This window comes from Alexandromys fortis, unplaced genomic scaffold (genome assembly GCF_014885135.2).
Source record: "Alexandromys fortis isolate MF-2015 unplaced genomic scaffold, M_Fortis_MF-2015_v1.1 scaffold_26, whole genome shotgun sequence".
Classification (NCBI taxonomy): domain Eukaryota; kingdom Metazoa; phylum Chordata; class Mammalia; order Rodentia; family Cricetidae; genus Alexandromys; species Alexandromys fortis.
Window position 1 is genome coordinate 2,607,671 of NW_026067894.1, and position 18,571 is coordinate 2,626,241.

At 48.8% G+C, this 18,571-nt stretch overlaps 2 protein-coding genes across 3 annotated transcripts in view; one reads left to right on the forward strand and one right to left on the reverse strand.

Moving 5' to 3' along the window:
* The window catches only part of Emc1 (ER membrane protein complex subunit 1), a 23,744-nt gene extending 18,623 nt beyond the window's left edge, over positions 1 to 5,121 (reverse strand). For both annotated transcript variants that reach the window (XM_050156787.1, XM_050156779.1), the window contains exons 1-5: positions 4,996 to 5,121; positions 3,454 to 3,578; positions 2,698 to 2,763; positions 2,371 to 2,464; positions 580 to 708 (exon numbers count right to left, since the gene is read on the reverse strand). In XM_050156787.1, the coding sequence (XP_050012744.1) occupies positions 580 to 708; positions 2,371 to 2,464; positions 2,698 to 2,763; positions 3,454 to 3,578; positions 4,996 to 5,090 (509 nt within the window). In that variant the 5' untranslated portion in view covers positions 5,091 to 5,121. The remainder of the gene's footprint in view (positions 1 to 579; positions 709 to 2,370; positions 2,465 to 2,697; positions 2,764 to 3,453; positions 3,579 to 4,995) is intronic.
* Positions 5,122 to 5,183: 62 nt separating this feature from the next.
* Mrto4 (MRT4 homolog, ribosome maturation factor) lies at positions 5,184 to 11,468 on the forward strand. The gene is made up of 8 exons (XM_050156829.1): positions 5,184 to 5,436; positions 7,577 to 7,635; positions 8,372 to 8,475; positions 9,012 to 9,093; positions 9,365 to 9,432; positions 9,720 to 9,871; positions 10,469 to 10,545; positions 10,655 to 11,468. The coding sequence occupies exons 1-8, from the start codon at positions 5,409 to 5,411 to the stop codon at positions 10,802 to 10,804; spliced, it is 720 nt and encodes a 239-aa protein (XP_050012786.1). The 5' UTR covers positions 5,184 to 5,408; the 3' UTR covers positions 10,805 to 11,468.
* Positions 11,469 to 18,571: the final 7,103 nt, after the last annotated feature.

Here is an 18,571-nt window from a genome sequence, read left to right on the forward strand (position 1 = left end):
TTTTTTTTTTTTTTTTTTTTTTTTTTTGGCAAGACAAAGAATCAAACGCAGGACCTCGTGCATGCCAGGTAGGCTCTCTACCACTGGTCTGGTCCATATCTCCAACTTAACTTTAACAATTTAACTTTTGATCCCTGCCCTAAACCTTTGAAAATAGCTGCAAGTGGCTGAAGCCAACCCTTGCCTGACCCTCTAGGCAACCTATTCCTTCCTTCCAACCCCCAGGACCTCTAGAAACACTTCGAGCCTCCCTCAGCTCCTCTCTATCATTCTGACTCTCACCGTGAAGAAAGATTCAGGATACTGTCAAGTGGCAGTTGGAAGGCCCAGAGCACTTTGTGTGTGAGCAGGAACAGCTCCCTTACACGGCAGCACTAGAACCCCAGTTTGTATTTTCTCCGCCCTACCAAGTACACTCCAAGTATGTAGCCACAGCCTTTCCACTCAGACCCACATGGAGGAGAACACTATTCCCATGTGATGCCAACAGGAGGGCCCCTGGCCAAGCATCCTCAAGGAGATGGAGGATGCGTAGGAACTGGGACAAGATAGTCATCACTTCAGAGGAAACTACCTTACCTCTCTGGAAGATGTTCCACCCACTTCAGGTGCCCACTGGAGAGGTGATAGAGGGTGAGAATCGTCTTCTTCAGAACTGCAAGGTACCTCACTGACTCCTGCAGGCCCACCAGCCCAAGTGCCTGGAAACTGAACACAGGGAAGAGTGAGGGCACACCTGGATGCCAATGCTGGTTCTGCCTGATCTTGCCTCTAACTACTTGAGAATCTGTCTTGCCTGAGAACCACTAAGGTGCACTGCCCTCAAGCCCCCATGTCTCCCATGAGTTACCTCTTCCTTTCCCTAGGATTTCACAGAACTCAGACTAACCCTCTAGCAAGCCCCATCAGGAAATGAGGTCATTGTTGGGCTTATGACTACGTCCACAACTGGGCAAGAACTTGATGGCAGCTGCCTCACGTGGACAGTGTTCTCATTGCCTGGGATCCACCAAGTGCTAGGAACCAGGGGAACTGCTATCGTAAGAAGTGTGAGCTAAAGCCAACAAGCGATAGAAGAATCTCAGCAAAGGTGAGGCAGTAGTTCACGCTGCTCTATAACAGAGAGCTAAATTCCAAGCACGGTGATAGAGCTCTGCAGTCCTAGCCCTTGTGAGGTGGAGGCAGGAGTGTCAGAAGTTCAAGGCCAGGACTGTCAAGATGGCTTGGCAAGTAAAGACACTTGCTGAGCAAGGCTAACAACCTAAATTCAATCCCCAGAACCTACTTAGAGGTAGAAAGAGAGAACTGACTCCACAAAGCTGGTCACTAATCCCTGCATGTGCACTCTGCGGCATGCACACTCCTCCCCACACACACCACCCAGACAGACACACACACACACACACTCACACATTCACATACACCAAAGTCAGCCTCATCTACATAGCTACTTTGAGGGCAGCCTGGGCTACACGACACCTGTCTCAAAGCAAACAAACATAAGGAACATGGAAAGCTTTGTACTATCCTCTTTTACCTAGAACACAGCAATCAAAGCTCATATATTATGGTAACATATATTACCATATGATTGGGACAATGTTCAAGAACAAACACTGTGCCGGGTGGTGGTGGCGCACGCCTTTAATCCCAGCACTCGGAGGCAGAGGCAGGCAGATCTCTGTGAGTTCTAGGCCAGCCTGGTCTACAAGAGCTAGTGCCAGGACAGGCTCCAAAGCTACAGAGAAACCCACCCAATTCACAGAAAATCTCATTTGTAAATAACATAGAACTCTCAGTAAATACACACACTATATTTGGTACTATAACAACCAAATCAAGAATGGGCAGCTAAGCCAGATGCAGTGGCACACGAATTCTAGCACTCTGGAAGTTAAGGAAGAAGAATCTCTTAGAGTTCAAGGCCAGCCTGGTCTATGCATTTCCAGAACAGCCAGAGCTATGTAGAGAGACCCTGTCTAAAAAAGGGAGTGGGTAGTTGGGAGACATCTGGGGCTAGAGAGAAGGCTCTGTGGTTAAGAGCACTGGCTACTCTTCCAGAGTACCAGAATTCAACTCTCAGCGCCCACATGGTGGCTGCAATCATCTGGTAATCCAGTGTCAGGGGATCCAACATGTTCTTCTGGCCCCCCACAGGGACTGCACTCATGTAGTCCATAGACAAAGACATACAAGCAGACAAAACACCCATACACATAAGAAAAAATTTTTTTAAAAGAACAGGCATCTGATGCACCTGTTCTTGCACCTGTTCTTCAGTGGTCCTTGAAGAAAGGGGGGAGGGGGCATAAAGGCCCAGAGTTGTTCATCCATCCAGATCCCTTCACTCAGCCATAAGGATTTTCCTACCTGCCACTGTCCAGAGTTATCTCCCAGTTCAGGCCCCCGATGTTAGTCTCCCAAGAACGCATGATTCGCCCTCCGTTGGATACAGTGATTGCATCTGGAAGAGACAAAGATCACTGTCATTTCCCACTCTTGTTCTGTGGCCTGGTAAGAGCTGTGGGCCAGGATTCCACCTCCAGCTTATGGATGCAGACAGGTGGTAAGCAGGCACCTGCCCTTCACTGTAGGAAGCACCCCTTCTTCTTTCCCCATCAGGCCCTACGCAAAGCCAAGAATCAAGCAAAGGGAGATGGCGCTGACTCCAAACGAAGACCGGGGGCCTCTGCTTACCTTGTCCATAGAGCAACATGGCATCCACAGCCCCTTCTGCTGTGCCATTGTCAACATGGCGCCACACTGAAAGGTAAGAGAATCAGACGTTGCTGTGAGTCACTGTGGCCCAACGAGACAGGAAGGGACTGAGATCTTCATTTACATAGCTTTATCCAACTTTAATTAGGAAGTAAGGAATATAATAAGTGCTATGACTATACCCACTCACTGGAGTGTGAGGGAGGAGGGGTTCAAGAGATATTGCTTTTCCCGTCTAGGCTCGCAGCCCCTCCAGCTCGCAGCCCCTCCAGTCCACCACCACCCCATGAACATATGAAGGAACAAAAATAAGATTAACAAAACACCCAACATGGCAGCTCACAACTGTCTGTAACCCCAGTTTCAGAGGACCCGACACCCTCACACTGACATACATGCAGGTCAAACACCAATCACATGAAACAAAAATCTAAAAAATATACCCAAAAATTAATAAAATCTACCCAGCTCATAAGTAAAGAGTTTACTCTTTTCACAATCTAAATTTCTACAAACCATCCCAGCAGCAGGGATATCTCAAGGGTAGTCATGCAAGCCTTTACTGCAAAACAGGATAGAATGCAGCTTTTGCAGTGTTATCTTGGTTAAGGACCTACAGGATTGAGGAGCTTACAAAGACCAGCAACACAGATCTACACACTGAAAGATGGTAAGACTGGAGAAGACAAAAAAGAAGACGAGCCGTAGGTTACACACTTCAGTCAGCTCACTCACAGATCTCTCCAGTGCGAGAATTCAACGCTGCAATCACGTTCTTCTCTGTGGCCACAACCAATTTCTTGGACCCAGGGGAATACTCCAAGGAGGCAAACTTGAGCTTCCCAACATACTGCTGTCTCCTGAGGAAAAGTGTGGGGGGGACATCAGGGCAAAGCCATCACCAGGATGAGACAAATTGCTGGCTTCACACCAGCCCATCTCCCTAGCCACACTTAAGAAACACGTGCAAACGAAGAGCTCTGACCATCCCCAAGATTTGTGTGTCATGTGCCTCGTAAGCAAAGGGAGACAGGAGAGAATTACCACCAAATAGATGAGCGACCTGTTACTCAGGCAACATCCCTCCGAGTTCTCAGCCTTACTAACTTTTAGCTGCACCACACAGACTTCTAGTTACGGATGCTGCAATAAGGAAGGAAATACTGCTGCCTGGGCCACATTGAGCAAAGATGGCATTCAGACTGCATCTCTCATTTAGACCCCTTTTGTTGCAAAGGCGCTAAACTGATAGTAACGTTTAGACTCAGTCTTTTTTTTTTTTTTTTTTTTTTTTGGTTTTTCGAGACAGGGTTTCTCTGTGGCTTTGGAGCCTGTCCTGGAACTAGCTCTTGTAGACCAGGCTGGTCTCGAACTCACAGAGATCCGCCTGCCTCTGCCTCCCGAGTGCTGGGATTAAAGGTGTGCGCCACCATCGCCCGGCTCAGACTCAGTCATTTCTATGTATATTTTCACGTGAGTCTCTTCTGTTTGTAGCCACGAGACAACCCTACCAAGTCTGCAAGGCAAATGTAATTGCCTACATTTTACAAATGAAGAAACCAAAATCCAGAAAGTCCAGGGTTCCAAAATGAAGACCTTTTAAAAATACTATCGCTCAGCTGTATGTCAGTTTCCCCAAGCACAAGCAACAGTTACGCTGCCAAATAGTCGTTTAAACTGAAACAAGCAGGGCCTGAAGGGAGAGGTGAGTGAATGGATATCTGGCTGATAGGTTTGGAGAGGACACAGTGTTCAGAGTGTCCCTCGGGGAGGAGGGGGAGAGAGAACGTTAGAACTTTGGAAGCTGTAAGACAGGAGGGCTAAGAAACAACAGGACGGTAAAACTTCACTGGGGGCTGGTGACCTCTGACACCCAGGAGATCACAAACCTGACAGCCATAGAATCGGATACGGCGGGAAAGGTGGGAATCAGTGACCTCTGACCAAAACCTTAAAGCATGCCTGAACGGCGGGGCTGGTTCCATTGCGGCGCAATCTGCAGAGTCATATACGGGGCGGCTCAGAAAGGTTCCCTGGCTGCTTAATTTAATGATCCCAGGTCTTCGCCTCCAAATTCCTCGCATCTGAAGAAGGGACGCTCACATTTTCACTCTGCACAGGGTGCAGCATTCATTCATTCACCTCTCCCTTAAAGGCCCTGGTGTTTAAGTTATGAACTCGGTCCTGCTCCCTGGCAATCCCCTCCTGCTAACCGGAGGGAGACAGATGCTGGCAAAGCTGACAGCTACTTCCTGGAGAAGCGTCACCCACACGCACCAGTCAAACTTGCCCACTTGGTCTTCGTAGACCGCGGCCGCAGGGAGAAGCAGCGTAACCCAAAGCCAGTAGCCGGACGCCACAGCAGCCACCATGATTGAAGACCAAGCACCGCCAGCAGCTATCCCGGCATGCACTGGGCCTCAAGCCCCTCCCTGCGCCGAACCATAGAGAGGAAGCGGCGAGGGCGCTCAGGGCTCGGGAGCCACCGGGATTGGAAGGACTGGAGGGACAGGAGAGATCTGGGACCTGGGCCGAGAAGTGACCTTCCAGGCACAGAACAGAGTGCAAACGGGGAGAGACAGCCCGCCTCGGTTCGGGTCAGGCCCACGCGAGGGGCAGCCCCGAGCGCCGTCCCAGAAGCCCCCGCGCCGCCCCGGTCCTGACGGGCCGGCGCACGTGTCTTCCGAGCGATGCCTAAATCTAAGCGAGACAAGAAAGGTGGGCTCCGGGGATCTCAGCTATGGGGGCAACGGGGACACGGATGAGACGCCGAGGCCTCTCCAAGGAGATCCGCCGGCCGGGGTGGCGGGTTGGCATAGAAAGGTCACCGGAAGATGTGGAGTCTGGGCCGGACCGACAGGCAGCTCCCGAGACAGCGTCTTGTGTCCCAGGCTTACCTCGAGCTCGCCAGCGACGAGAGTCTTAAACTGTTGACCCTACCTCCCAGTTCTTGGGGTTACAGGCATGCACCACTAAGCCTAGTTTTTGCTGAGCTACCAGCTGAGCACTGAGCTACATCCCCTGCCGCGCGCGTGTGTGTTTGAAACAGGATCTTGCAATGTAGCTCAGACTCTCTGTGTGGACTAGGCTGGTCTCAAATTCAAGGGCTTCCCCCTACCTCATCGTCTCCAGAATGTAGGAATTTTACAGTCATGCATCGGCGTATCTGATGGCGGCTAGTGCGGTGTTTTGTTTTTTGCCTTTTTTTTTTTTTTTAAGCTTTTTTCAAGAGAGGGTTTCTCTGTAGCTTTGGTGCCTGACCTGGAACTAGCTCTTGTAGACCAGACTGGCCTCGAACTCACAGACATCCGCCTGCCTCTGCCTCCCGAATGCTGGGATTAAAGGCGTGCGCCACCACCGCCCGGCTTTTTTCTTAGTTTTTTAATGCCGGGTCCTTGAACTCTCCACCTTCAGCCTTCGCCCTAGATTCCAAACTGGGCCACCACATAGTGAACTGGCACTAGTGAGCTGTGGGTGTTAGGAGACAAGATAGTTGAACAAAAAGGGTCTGGCGCCATCAAACTCACCGCTTTAGTTCGGCTGTGTGTGTACGTGTGTATCCTATGTCCCAGTCAAGTTAAGTATGGTTTGGCTGGTAGTAAAAGCAGAGTGTGCAGAAAGTGGAAATGGTACTGTTTTGTGTGATGTGGTCAGGGAAGCTCTCAGTGGCAAGACGACAAATAAAATCCCCAGGAAAGGAAAGTAAGCAGACTGTACAGTTGTCTGAGAGCAGGTGGTTCTGCATAGCGGACCCCGAAGAGAAAGGGCTCTGGAGTTAACATACTGGGGGACAAGAGGCCAATGCGGCTGCAGTCAAGTGGACAAACTAGGGTAGAGGGGAAAGGATCTGGCCTTGGATGTGGCTGTACTCTAAAAGGACCACTTTGCCTCCCTCGATAGCCTGGAGAATATGAGGGCAGATATGAAGCAGCAAGGGCGGACACCACCAGGGGAATGCCAAACTGAACCAAAATCCTAGCAGCGGAGAGTCTGAGAATGGCTGGCTCAATGGGCTTGCCGTTGAGTGTGTACATTGTAGGGACTGTGAGTGGCAGGCAGGGTAGATAAAAGACATTTCACCTGCTGGGGACAAAGCTAGGGCTTTGTAACTAAAGTTCTGGTGAGCTCTTATGAAGTCATTTGGTTTTGTGGAGGGAACCCTGGTCAGATGTAGCAAATGCCAGAAACTTTTCCGGAAGTGGAACAGATAGGGCCTTGGTTACTTTTCAGTAGCAGTTCTTGTGCGCCCCACCCCACCCCCAGCATTGTTGTATTCTCAGGTCCAGGCACAAAATAGAAATGCGGGTATGTAGTAGACTAGAAAAGATGCGGTCCCAAAAAGATGAGTCGGTACATGCAAGTAATCCCAGCACTTAGGAAGCAGAAGCAAGGAAATGTATCTTGAGTTCAAGGCCGGCCCAAGCAGCCTTGTAGCAAGGTCCTGCCTTTAAAGAAATAAAAAAGGGAAGAATTGTTTCTATTATTCCATAGCCGAGCCTAGCCATTGATAGCCTGTGCGCCATGCCCTGTAGCAGGAAAGGGTCCTGCCTCAGCTAGCATGTTAGGGCTGCCACTGAGAGCACTCTGTCAGCAGCAGTGAGTCAGGAAATCCAGCAGTCAGCCCAAGGGACTAAGGGCGCCTGGTTTGTGCCAGGAGCTCTACTTAGGGGTCTCTGGGTCCAGAAGTATTAGATAGTATTAGATAAGCAAGCACTATCCCAGCCTTGAATGTCAGAAATGCCAGGATCCGTTGCTGCCTCCCTCACACTGGCTTAGTTCAGCCACACCTCCAAAGAACAAAGCTAATCTCTAAAGCATCCAGATTCAATACTCAACACCATCCTTTTCTTGGTTTTAGTTTCCTTAACAAAAACTGCCAAGAAAGGCTTGGAACTGAAGCAGAACCTGATAGAAGAGGTAAGTGTTTGCTCCTTTACTTTTCTAGTATGTATTTCCTCGGTAGGCGTGGAGGACTGTTGGCAGTGTGTGAAAATCAGAAGCCACAGTTTTCCATCCTGCTCCCAGGTTCGCAGCCCTATTGAGCTCTGTGTACCTCCCACATCAGCAAATGCATTTTCCGCACAATCCTCCGCCCTATCCCTGAAGCTTCCTGTGACCCAGGGCCGGGTGGTGCTATTGCTGTTTTGCACTCTGAGTAATGGAAGCTTATTAGTGAGTTTGTAATGCTGCCCAGTATCTGAAGCCTGGAAATCACCAGGTATGGTGACTGTGGCCATTCCTCTGCAGCCGATCTGCTAGCCCTCTACTGAGGGCCAGGGAAGCCCAGCCTCCTGGAAGTAGAGCTTCACTACAGAGAGGCTGTAGCAAGCAGCCTGGCAAGACAGTGCAGATGAGGTGTCTCTCCAGGTTTATCAAAACGATGAGGCTCCTGTGGTTTTCACTTAGGCAGGGGTCTTTCCACAGTGGGTAGACGTTTCTAGATTAACTGTAAGTAGGCAAAGGAAAGCACTGGTCATGGAAGACCATAAGGTATGGGTTCCTGCTCACCTGCTGGAGTGGGTGACCTTGGTGTCACTCCTGTCAATGGTAAGTGACCAGATTAAAGGCCTGTAGGTGATTCTTTAGCATGAGGCCAGAGTTGCTCGACCCATGCTGCCCCTTCACCTCCAGAGCCTCATGAATTGTCCCACAGCTTCGGAAATGTGTGGATACATACAAGTACATCTTCATCTTCTCTGTGGCCAACATGAGGAACAACAAGCTGAAGGACATCCGGAATGCCTGGAAGCACAGCCGGTGAGCAGGCAGTGGGAAGAGGAAGGAGCACCAGGCAGGAGGGATGGACTGTGCCATCAGAGCCCAGCAGCAGGACTGACCCTTAGGGTCTGCAACTCACATGCTGAAGGGAACCATTTTTGTTAGAGGTGGGCTTTCCCTAAGCTGCTGGGCAATAGGACTTGGTGTTCACTTGAGATGTTTGAGATTGGTTCCTTCAGAAAAGCTGCCCCTGGGGTCTGACTTCCTGGTTTACTAGAATGTCATTATGTGTATCCACAGACTGACCCCAAAGCAGGCTGCAGCAGCTGATAGGTTGCAGTACTTGGGTGGGTGTTTCTGGAGTCAGTCTCCCCACAGCCATGTGATGGGTGGCTTGTGATGTTGGCAGTAAGCTGACTCAAACTATTAGCAAGGTCGGGTTCTCTGGATAAGAGCATGGAACCAGGAATACTGAGGACACGTGAATGGGTTACACGGAGAACAAAGCCTCTAGCCTATTCTGATCTGGGCTCCCAGGACTCCTGGCACTGGCTCACAGCCTTGTTTCTTTATAGGATGTTCTTTGGCAAAAACAAGGTGATGATGGTGGCCTTGGGGCGAAGCCCATCTGACGAATACAAAGACAACCTACATCAGGTAGGTACTGGCCAAGTGAGGCTCGAGCTTTGCTGCCTCCTCTCCTGTTCTTCCCCTGTGCTAGATGACTTCGATGGGTCCAGGAGAATCAAGCTCGGCTTAAATCTGTCTTGTCCTTAATCTGCAGACTCATGGGGTGGTTCCTATTGTGCCCTCCTGCCCTGTGTACTAGGGGTCGCACCAATCAGAAAAGGTTTCTGATGATAACCGGGCGTCCCCAGTGGCTGGGGCCCTTGGTGAAGGAGCAGTGGTGCTCACTGTCGTTTTTCAGGTCAGCAAGAAGTTGAGAGGTGAAGTTGGGCTCCTCTTTACCAACCGCACAAAGGAGGAGGTGAACGGGTGAGTGTCTCTGAGGGGTGGGGGGAGAAGCTGAGGGTCGGGAAAGCTGAAAGGGTGGTACCGTGGTGACATAAAACTGGGGCTGGGTCCTGGAAGCCTCTTAACAGAACCAGATTCTGTGACCTGGGTCCTCCCATTCTCTCTGGTGTAGTCCTCCCCTTTGGGTGCTGGAACTCAGCCAAGATGGACAAGGACAGGAGGCCCTGCATTGTGTGCACTCAGTGGAGGGTCAGACTTGTGAATGGAGGCACAGCTGGGAACTTCCCCATCACTCTCCTCTGCCTTAGGTGGTTCACAAAGTATACAGAAATGGATTTTGCTCGAGCTGGGAACAAAGCAACTTTAACCGTGAGCCTGGATCCAGGGCCCCTGAAGCAGTTCCCTCATTCCATGGAGCCACAGCTGAGGCAGCTGGGCCTGCCCACTGCCCTCAAGAAAGGTAGGTGTCTGGAGAGGTGGCTCAGGGTTAGGAGTAGTGGCTGCTTTTACATAGGACATGGGTTTGACTCCCAGCACCCTCTTCTGGCCTCCACAGGCAGCAGGTATTCACATGGTGCCACTCTCATACCTGTAGGCAAAACACCCCACATAGAATAATTTTTAGAAAAAGAAGAAAGGAAGGAGCCAGGCAGTGATGGGGTAAGCCTTTAATCCCAGCACTGAGGAGGCAGAGGCAGGTGGATCACTGAGTTTAAGGACAACCTGATCTACAGAGTGAGTTCCAGGACAGCCCAGGGGTACAGAGAGAAACCCTTTCTGGAAAGAAGAAAGGAAGAATATAAGAAAGTCTAGAACGAAAAGCCTCTCAAAACCACCTTCCCCCAGGCTCTCCCTTCTGACCAGCCACTTCCCCAGTTTCTCCTGAGAAGGCAGGGCTGTGCACTCATCTCTTGCAGAACATGGAAGAGGCAGCCGCTGTCCCTGCAGGTGCTGAACTACAGGGAAGAGATTCTGAGGCCAAATGCTTCCTGGCACAGAGCGCTAGCAGCAGGGGCCTTGTGAGCTCTGCTGGGAGTAACTTGCTGTCCTCCCACAGGTGTGGTGACCCTGCTGTCTGACTATGAGGTGTGCAAGGAGGGCGATGTGCTGACTCCAGAGCAGGCCCGGGTCTTGGTGAGTCTGGGTCTGCAGCCTGGGGGAAGGACCGTTGTCATTATTAACCTTCTGCTGGGACGTGGTTCACAGATGCTACTCCTCACTCTGCTTTCTCCTCCTGTTACAGAAGCTTTTTGGGTATGAGATGGCTGAATTCAAGGTGACCATCAAATACATGTGGGATGCTGAGTCGGGGAGATTCCAGCAGATGGACAGTGAGCTGCCTGAAAGTGCAGCTGCCTCTGAGGGAGAGTCAGAGGAAGAGGATGACAGCTGACTCTAGAGCGTGGGACGGAGGACTTCCAGCAAGTTCTTCATCTCCGTTGTCACCAGGACTGCTGTCACCCTCTGAAGGGAGCGGCTCTTTATTTTGACGTGGATGTGGACAAGAAAGGAAGCTGGGGTGGGACTTTGTTTCTACAAAGAATAAAATCTTGTCCTCAGGGTTTTCCCTGTAGATGGCAAGAGACTTTTCCTAGTAAAACGGCATTCAGCTTTGTGCTTCTGTTTGGGCCTGCACAGCCAGGCCCCTCGACACCACAGCCCTGCAGATAGCTGCCATCAGCACCCAGGCTCGGGTGTGTTCTCTAGCCCTTTGTCTGAAATGCATTGGCTGAGGAGTTTTGAACCCGGGCAACTTCATCACACGGGAGGGGAGGTAGAGACAGGTAGATTAGGAATTCAAAGTCCACCTGGCCTTTGTCTTACAAACTAAAACAAATAGCTTGGTAGATGAATTGGAGTTGAGGGCATTGGTCACTTGTTAACTTGTATTGCGTGCCATAGATCCTTCAAATTTGGGGAGAAAAAGAAAAGGGCTGGTACTGGTACCTCCTAACCTGTCTTCCACCTAAGTGTTTACCAAAGGTTAGTAACAATTCAGCAGTTTCTTCTGGTTTTCTATTCAAGGATATGAAAATATATATTCACACAAAACCTTATATATATATGTGTTTCTCTGTTCTTTAAAATACATGCACATGTGCATATATGTGTGTATCTATGTACAAACCTGTATACTTAGGTGACATGTACACACATGCATACACATGCACACATATATATTAGAATCTTCTGTATCTCAGGTTGTCTTCAGTCATGTAGTTGAGGACGACCTTGAACTTCTTGTTCTTTTGCCCACACCTACTAAGTGCTGGGATGACAGGTGTTGGCAATCTCACCAGGATTTTGTGACCATGGAGCCCTCTACCAACTGAGCCATATCTCTGCCATGCAGGAGACTTTAGAGTTGTTCACTTGGAAGTCGCAGAATACAAAAACAACCTGAATGTCCCTCTAGGTAGAGTGGGCAATGGACTAAGCTGTGAACTCACGGTAGCAGAGGAGTCTCAGCAGGTGGAAGAAGCCTCGGGGCACACGCGTGATTCTGTGTGTGACACTGCTGGAGAGACAACTCCACGGGGACAGGAAACAGAAGGACAGAATTCTAGGCGGCTCGGCAGGTAAAACACGGGCTGCTCTTCCAGAGGACCCAGGCGTGATTTCCAGCACCCACATGGCTGCTCACAACCTTTTGTAACTGCACTTCCAGAGGGTCCAGTGCCCTCTCTGGCTCCTCCTCTAATGCAGGCCCCAGACCTTGGCAGAACTGACTCCATGATGGAAATTCCATTCAGCTTATATAAAACTCAGCATGGAGACAGCATCACCTTCCAAAATGAAGCAAAGACCTAATCCCTCAGATCCATAGTTCTGGGGACGTCCCTCACTGTACCCACCTTGTTTTTTGTCTTCTGCGGTTCTGTTTCTGGCGAACACTGAAGTATGTTAACCTCGAATATGTTTTTTGTGCTTAAAAGCTCATCCTGAGAAAGGTTCAGGGCTACACTGGGAGCCCAAATGTCTGATAGAATCTCTGGCCGGCTAATAGAGACTTTCTGTTGTCTTAAACCCATGTGTGAGGTGTCCTTTCTGGTGGGTGCCCCACAACACTCCAGCACCAGAACACATACCATTGGCTTCCAGGGTCCTGGGAGAGAGGACATCATGTAGAGCCGTGTTGGGTGATGAGACTGTGTGTTGATTTGGGTGGTTCAAGACTATGCCACTGTCAAAACTTAGAGCTGTACACTAAAAAGAGGGCCTTTACTAAGTGTGATGAGAAGATTGCTTTCATGTTGGAGGCTAGCCTGGACTATATAGTGAGTTCCAGTCCAGCTGGCTTACAGTGTGAGACCATATTTCCAAAACAGAGAAGGAAAATCCTCTGTGTTCACACAAACACAAATCCCTCATGGACCCCCAGGACAGCAGTCACCACTCTGGGAGGAGCAGCTCTTTATTTTGCTGGCATTAAGACAATGGAGGAAGCTGGGGCGGGACATTGCATCTATAAAGAATTAAATTTTGTCCACAGGGTTTTCCCTGTACAGCAAGAGATTTTGCCTAGGAAAGGCCTTAAGCTTTGTGCTTCTGCTTGGGGCCGGCATGGCTCGGCTCCTTCACATCCCAGCACTAACTGCAAAGCTGCCAGCATCTCCCGGAGTTGGGTTTCCTCTCTGGCCCTTTGTCTGGAATGGATTGGCTGAAGAAAGTTCCGTGTCTGAGCAACTGCACCACTTCCCCATAAGCATGCAGACACACAGACACAAACCAGGGCTAAGGCTGACATGCCAGGATCGAGGGCCTGTCCGCTAAGGCAGAGGGAAGCCACTGCTGGGAGTGGGAGCAGTGGTTTGAGTCAGATTCCCCCTATGTAGCACAGGCTGGTCTTGAACTTTCAGCAATCCTCCAGTCTCTGCTCCTCAAGTACTCCTGTGTGATGCCGCACCTAGCTGGTTAGCTGTGTCCCACAGGAGGGCAGAGCTATGTAACTCAGTGGTAAAGCATCTGCTTGCCAGGATTACAGTTCCTTCCCTAGCAGCACACAGAAACTGATTCAAGTTGTTGGGCCTGCAGACCCCTTTAGATGTCCCGGCCTCTGCCCCAGAGAATTTAAAGTGCAGACAGACCACCCAGACTGAATAGATGGACTTCACAATCATGGACCTACAAACCCAGGACAAGCTAGTGTGTTCATGCCTGTAATCCCTGCACCTCAGAAAACTGAGGTAAAATTGAATGTTTGAGGCTGAGCCAGACATGATGACACACATCTTAGTCACAACTCTTGGGGTGGCAGAGGCAGGTGGGTCTCAAAATTGGAGCACAGCCTGCTCTTCATAGCTAGTTCCAAACCAGCCAAGGCTACATAGAGCCTGTCTCAAAAAATAAATGATGCCAGTCTATACTATAAAAAAGCCAGACGTGTTATACACACCAGTAGTTGGGAGCTAGAGACAAGGAGACCTGATCTGCAGCAAATTCAAGGCAGCATAGTATACAAAGTCCCTGTCTCAAAACCAAGAATCAGACGACTGAGTAGGTAGAAGCTGTGGAATCTTCCTTTACTCTGTGTAAATATATGTCCCTGTGATTGGTTTCAAAGAAGCTGATTGGTCAATAACTGGACAAGATAAGGTTAGTCAGGAGAACCAGACTAAGAACTCTAGGAAGAAGAAGGGCAGAGTCAGAGGAGTCTCCTCCAGACACTGAGAGGAAACAGGAGGTGCAGGAGGAAAGAGAGTTAATGGCACTCGGCAGATGGAGATTAATAGAAACGGGTTATGTCAGTGGACGTGTCAGAGGAGAAGCAATGGAGATCAACTTCAGGGTGTCAGCCCACCAGGAGGAAAATCCCTGGCGGGTGAGTCTCAGACAGACAAGGCCCCGAGACCACAGACTCCAGAATGTCTTCGGCTTCTGCTGTCTTTCTCTGGTATCTGGTATGGTGTGAATGGTGTGGGGAAATCCCCACTGCCTGTAGTGTAGCGTGATTCTCTCATGGGAACATCCCGTTCTACTGGGTGTTTTACCTGTGGGGTGTTTTTAAAATGATTTCTTCTTAAACTGTACTGACTAATAGTAATAATGTTAGTTTAAACAGAGTCCTGATGATTAAAAGTAAATACAAGAAGGTGTTCCACAGCTAGGCCTTACAAGTTTCACCTGAGGAGCTGCAGAGATGCAGTTCAGGTTCATAGTTAAGGAAACAATTGAGTTCCCAGGAGCCAGGCTGGCTCAGATCCTTTTAATGTCAGTGTTGGTTACAGAGTACATCTTGCCAGAAATAAGACTTTGAAAATAACTTAAAGTTAGACTAGGATGTTTTTGCCAAATAGCTCTGAGGTGAAAAGCCCAAGATGACAGTCTGAAGGCACACAGTTGAATGAGAAACTCATTAAGGCCAGGAAAGTAATGCACAGCAGCCCAATGTCTACTAGATGACGTGATGTTCTTGCTAGAATCGGTTGGTGATCAAAGATGATTAATTCCTAGTGCCCATTTTTGCCCTCAATCTCCTGACATAAGAACTATTGATGAGGGGGCTGGAGAGATGGCTCAGAGATTAAGAGCATTGTCTGTTCTTCCAAAGGTCCTGAGTTCGTTTCCCAGCAACCACATGGTGGCTCACAACCATCTGTAATGGGGTTTGGAGCTCTCTTCTGGTCTGCAGGCATACACACAGACAGAATATTGTATAAATATTTGGTTTTTTTTTTTTTGTTTTTCGAGACAGGGTTTCTCTGTGGCTTTGGAGCCTGTCCTGGAACTAGCTCTGTAGACCAGGCTGGTCTCGAACTCACAGAGATCCGCCTGCCTCTGCCTCCCGAGTGCTGGGATTAAAGGCGTGCGCCACCACCGCTGTATAAATATTTGTATACATAATAAATAAATATAAAAAAAAAGAACTATTGATGAAGGTGGTGGCGCACGCCTTTAATCCCAGCACTTGGGAGGCAGAGGCAGGTAGATCTTTGTGAGGCCAGCCTGGTCTACAAGAGCTAGTTCCAGGACATGCACCAAAGCTACAGAGAAACCTTGTCTCAAAATACCAAAAAAAAAAAAAAAACAACAGCAACAACAAAAAACCATTGATGAGTGGGTGTGCACCCTAAGGGTTTAAAGCAGAACTGACTGATTCTTTTTCATATAGAAAAGTCTAGATCTGTGATTCCTTTAAGATTCCTTGTAAGATTACTTTTCAAGATAATGAAGTGATTGGTCCTTCCTTTGTAAACACAACACGCAGCCTGCCAGTAAAAGAATATCTTGCTGGCTTTCACACAGTTAATCTATAACATGTTGGTTGGGTATAAATGTACATGGGTTTTTGGTTAACTTCTTTTTCACCTTTAGTATGTAAAATGTTTAATCATGTAAGGGAGATGGAAAATATGCTGTTTTATGCTTGTATTCATCGTAATCATTCACTTGAGAAACAGAATGTAACCACATTGTAATTTTCATATTTCCTGGAAGATTTTACTGGGGTGTATAAGCTGTAAGGGGAAGAATAAAGATAAAATGGGTTAGATGGAAATCATCAGGAAAGAGAGTTAGGATCAAAGTATGTAACTTTTGGCAGACGTGTTGAGCAGCACCTGATTCTGCCCAGCACTTCCTGGTCCACTGAAGCTCACAGAAGGAGTAAGCAGGTCTCTCAGGGAGCATATGCCAATCACCAGAGATATATTCCAGGACAGCATAGAAGCTCCCAAGCCGTCCTGGAAACATGGCTAAAACATGCTTAGCCTCTGTCTCACTCATGCTGGGGTTAAAGAGATCCACCTGCTTCTAGGACTACACACCAGCACACCTGGACTCACTGCGACATGCGAAAAAAGAAACTTTGTCACCCCAACATGGGAAGAAGACGTCTTTGCCTGAGAGCTCCTGCTTTGGGAGGGGGGCTCTGATCCCAAAGAGGCCTTGTGGAGTTGGTGGGCTGAGGAGAGGAGGAGGAGGACAGGATCTGAGAGTGAATCCGAATGGCTGCCAGCAGGATTTTACTAAGAAAAGGTTCCACCTTTTATGCTGTGTAGTTACACATAGGATTGAATGGGAGACAGACAAGGAGCATGTGACTGGGATGTGGCCTCAAGTCAGGGGTTAAGAAGTCTAGCATTGACCTTGACAATAGGCACCAGTGTTAGTGGCCAAGCCTTAAGTTCCTCACAAGGGAATGAATGGAGACCCTTGCTTATCTAAATGCCTGACCCTGGAAAAAGGACTTGTGGGGAGCACTTATAGTACCATTTCTTATTCTTATATGGACCTGTTACCCTCAGAACACTCCCAAAAGGGAAGGTCATGACATCTTACTCTTTTCCCATGATACCATTCATAGGAAGTAGAAAAAGACAAGATCTCCTGAGTAAATTAGGAGCTTGGGGATCATGGGAAAAAGCAAGGGGGGGGGAGAAGGGAGGGGAGTAGAGAAAAATATATAGCTAATAAAAACAAAAAACAGAAAAGAGATGAAATTGGAAAACATCAAGAACAAAGATAGAGTTAGAGGAAAACATAAAAAATAGAGAATGCAGGCTGGAGAGATGGCTCAGCGGTTAAGAGCACTGCCTACTCTTCCAAAGGTCCTGAGTTCAATTCCCAGCAACCACATGGTGGCTCACAGCCATCTGTAATGAGGTCTGGTGCCCTCTTCTGGCCTGCAGGGATACACACAGACAGAATATTGTATTGTATACATAATAAATAAATTTAAAAAAAATTAAAAAAAATAGAGAATGCAAAAGAAGAATAGAGAAAAGGTCTGAAGGAAACTATCAGAGTATGAGTGAGGTTTTTTTTTTTTCCTTTACCCCCTCAGATTAAAAGTCAGAGTGTAATGACTCTGTGAATTCCCTTTAAACCCTGCACTGCTGGAGCCTGGTCCCCCAGGTAGCGATAGGTTAATTTAAATGGTAAGAGCTAGTTAGTAATAACCCTGAGCTATCAGTTGAGCATTTATAATTCATATTGAGTCTCTGTGTCAGTTATTTACAAACTGGCAAAGCAGGAAAGAAAAGTTTGCCTACAAGAAGCACTTGCCAGCAAGCCTGACATAACACTGCTCAGTATTCACCTACCCCTCTCTGCACAGCCTCCAGGCTACAGCTTCAGAGACAGTAGTACTCTGCCGTGGAGGGAGTGAGGACTGAAGGCAGCTGCAACTGCTTGCATAAAGTCAGGGCTGAGGGTGAGAGGCAGCTGCAGAAGAAGCCCCAGCAGGTGAGAGCTGGTGTCAAGGTCAGAGAGGAAGTCAAAGTGGCTGAGCTAGGCACGCTGAGGACTGGGAAGGGGTTCCAGGGAAAACGTGCAATCCATGGCAACAGGGAGCAAGCTGCCTGAAAAGGGGGCACTTATATGAGAAACCCTAGTGGCGGGAAGCAAGGGCATGGGCTGCCTGAATAACAGACCTGCTAGAAGGGGCAACTCGGGCAGCTGCAGAGCCAGCAGTGAGAGGCTGCTTCGATATCTCGTGCCTCATGTTGGATGCCAAATGATGAGTTTATCTCAATTTTTATTATTAATAAAAACCCGGGCATCAGATATTAGGGTAAAAACCTGACTAATAAGAGCAGCAGCAGAAAAACAAGTGTCTTTCTCTATCATTCCTTTCCTGATCCATAAACCTGAAAAATCTTTCTAAACCAACCCCTACTTCATCCTGTCTCTCTATATGTATGCAAGTCCTCCGAAACCTCTATGGCTAATTCTGGTTATTCCCTAAACCTGATTCAAGGTGAAACTTTGTTAAGAGTGTCACAGTGCAATCAAATGTCCCACAACACTTGGGGATCTGATTGAACCCACACTAAGGCCCTGCCTCATGCTGTGTTGAACTGAGTCTGGGGAAGCCTGGGTTGACCAGAAGACTTTTCAGCTTCTTGTTGCCTGTATTCTGCATGAAGGATGGCAGTGGAAATTCCACAGCCTGCGAGCTGGGTAAGCTGATGCTGTAGATGAACGAGGAAACTTCACCTGGGGCAGAGCTGCTGTCCACTGCTGTGGAGAACCATAGTGGGGAGGAAGGCAATGCCCGGTGCCAGAAGGATCCTGGGTGTTTTTCTGACTTGAGCCACCACCAAGACCCACTGCTAGAGAGCAGGCCTCCCACGGCCTCTGCCCTCTGAGGACCAGGCACACTCCTGCACCCTTCCCCTGGACCCTCAGAAGGAAAGCAAGGAGTAAGCCACACGAA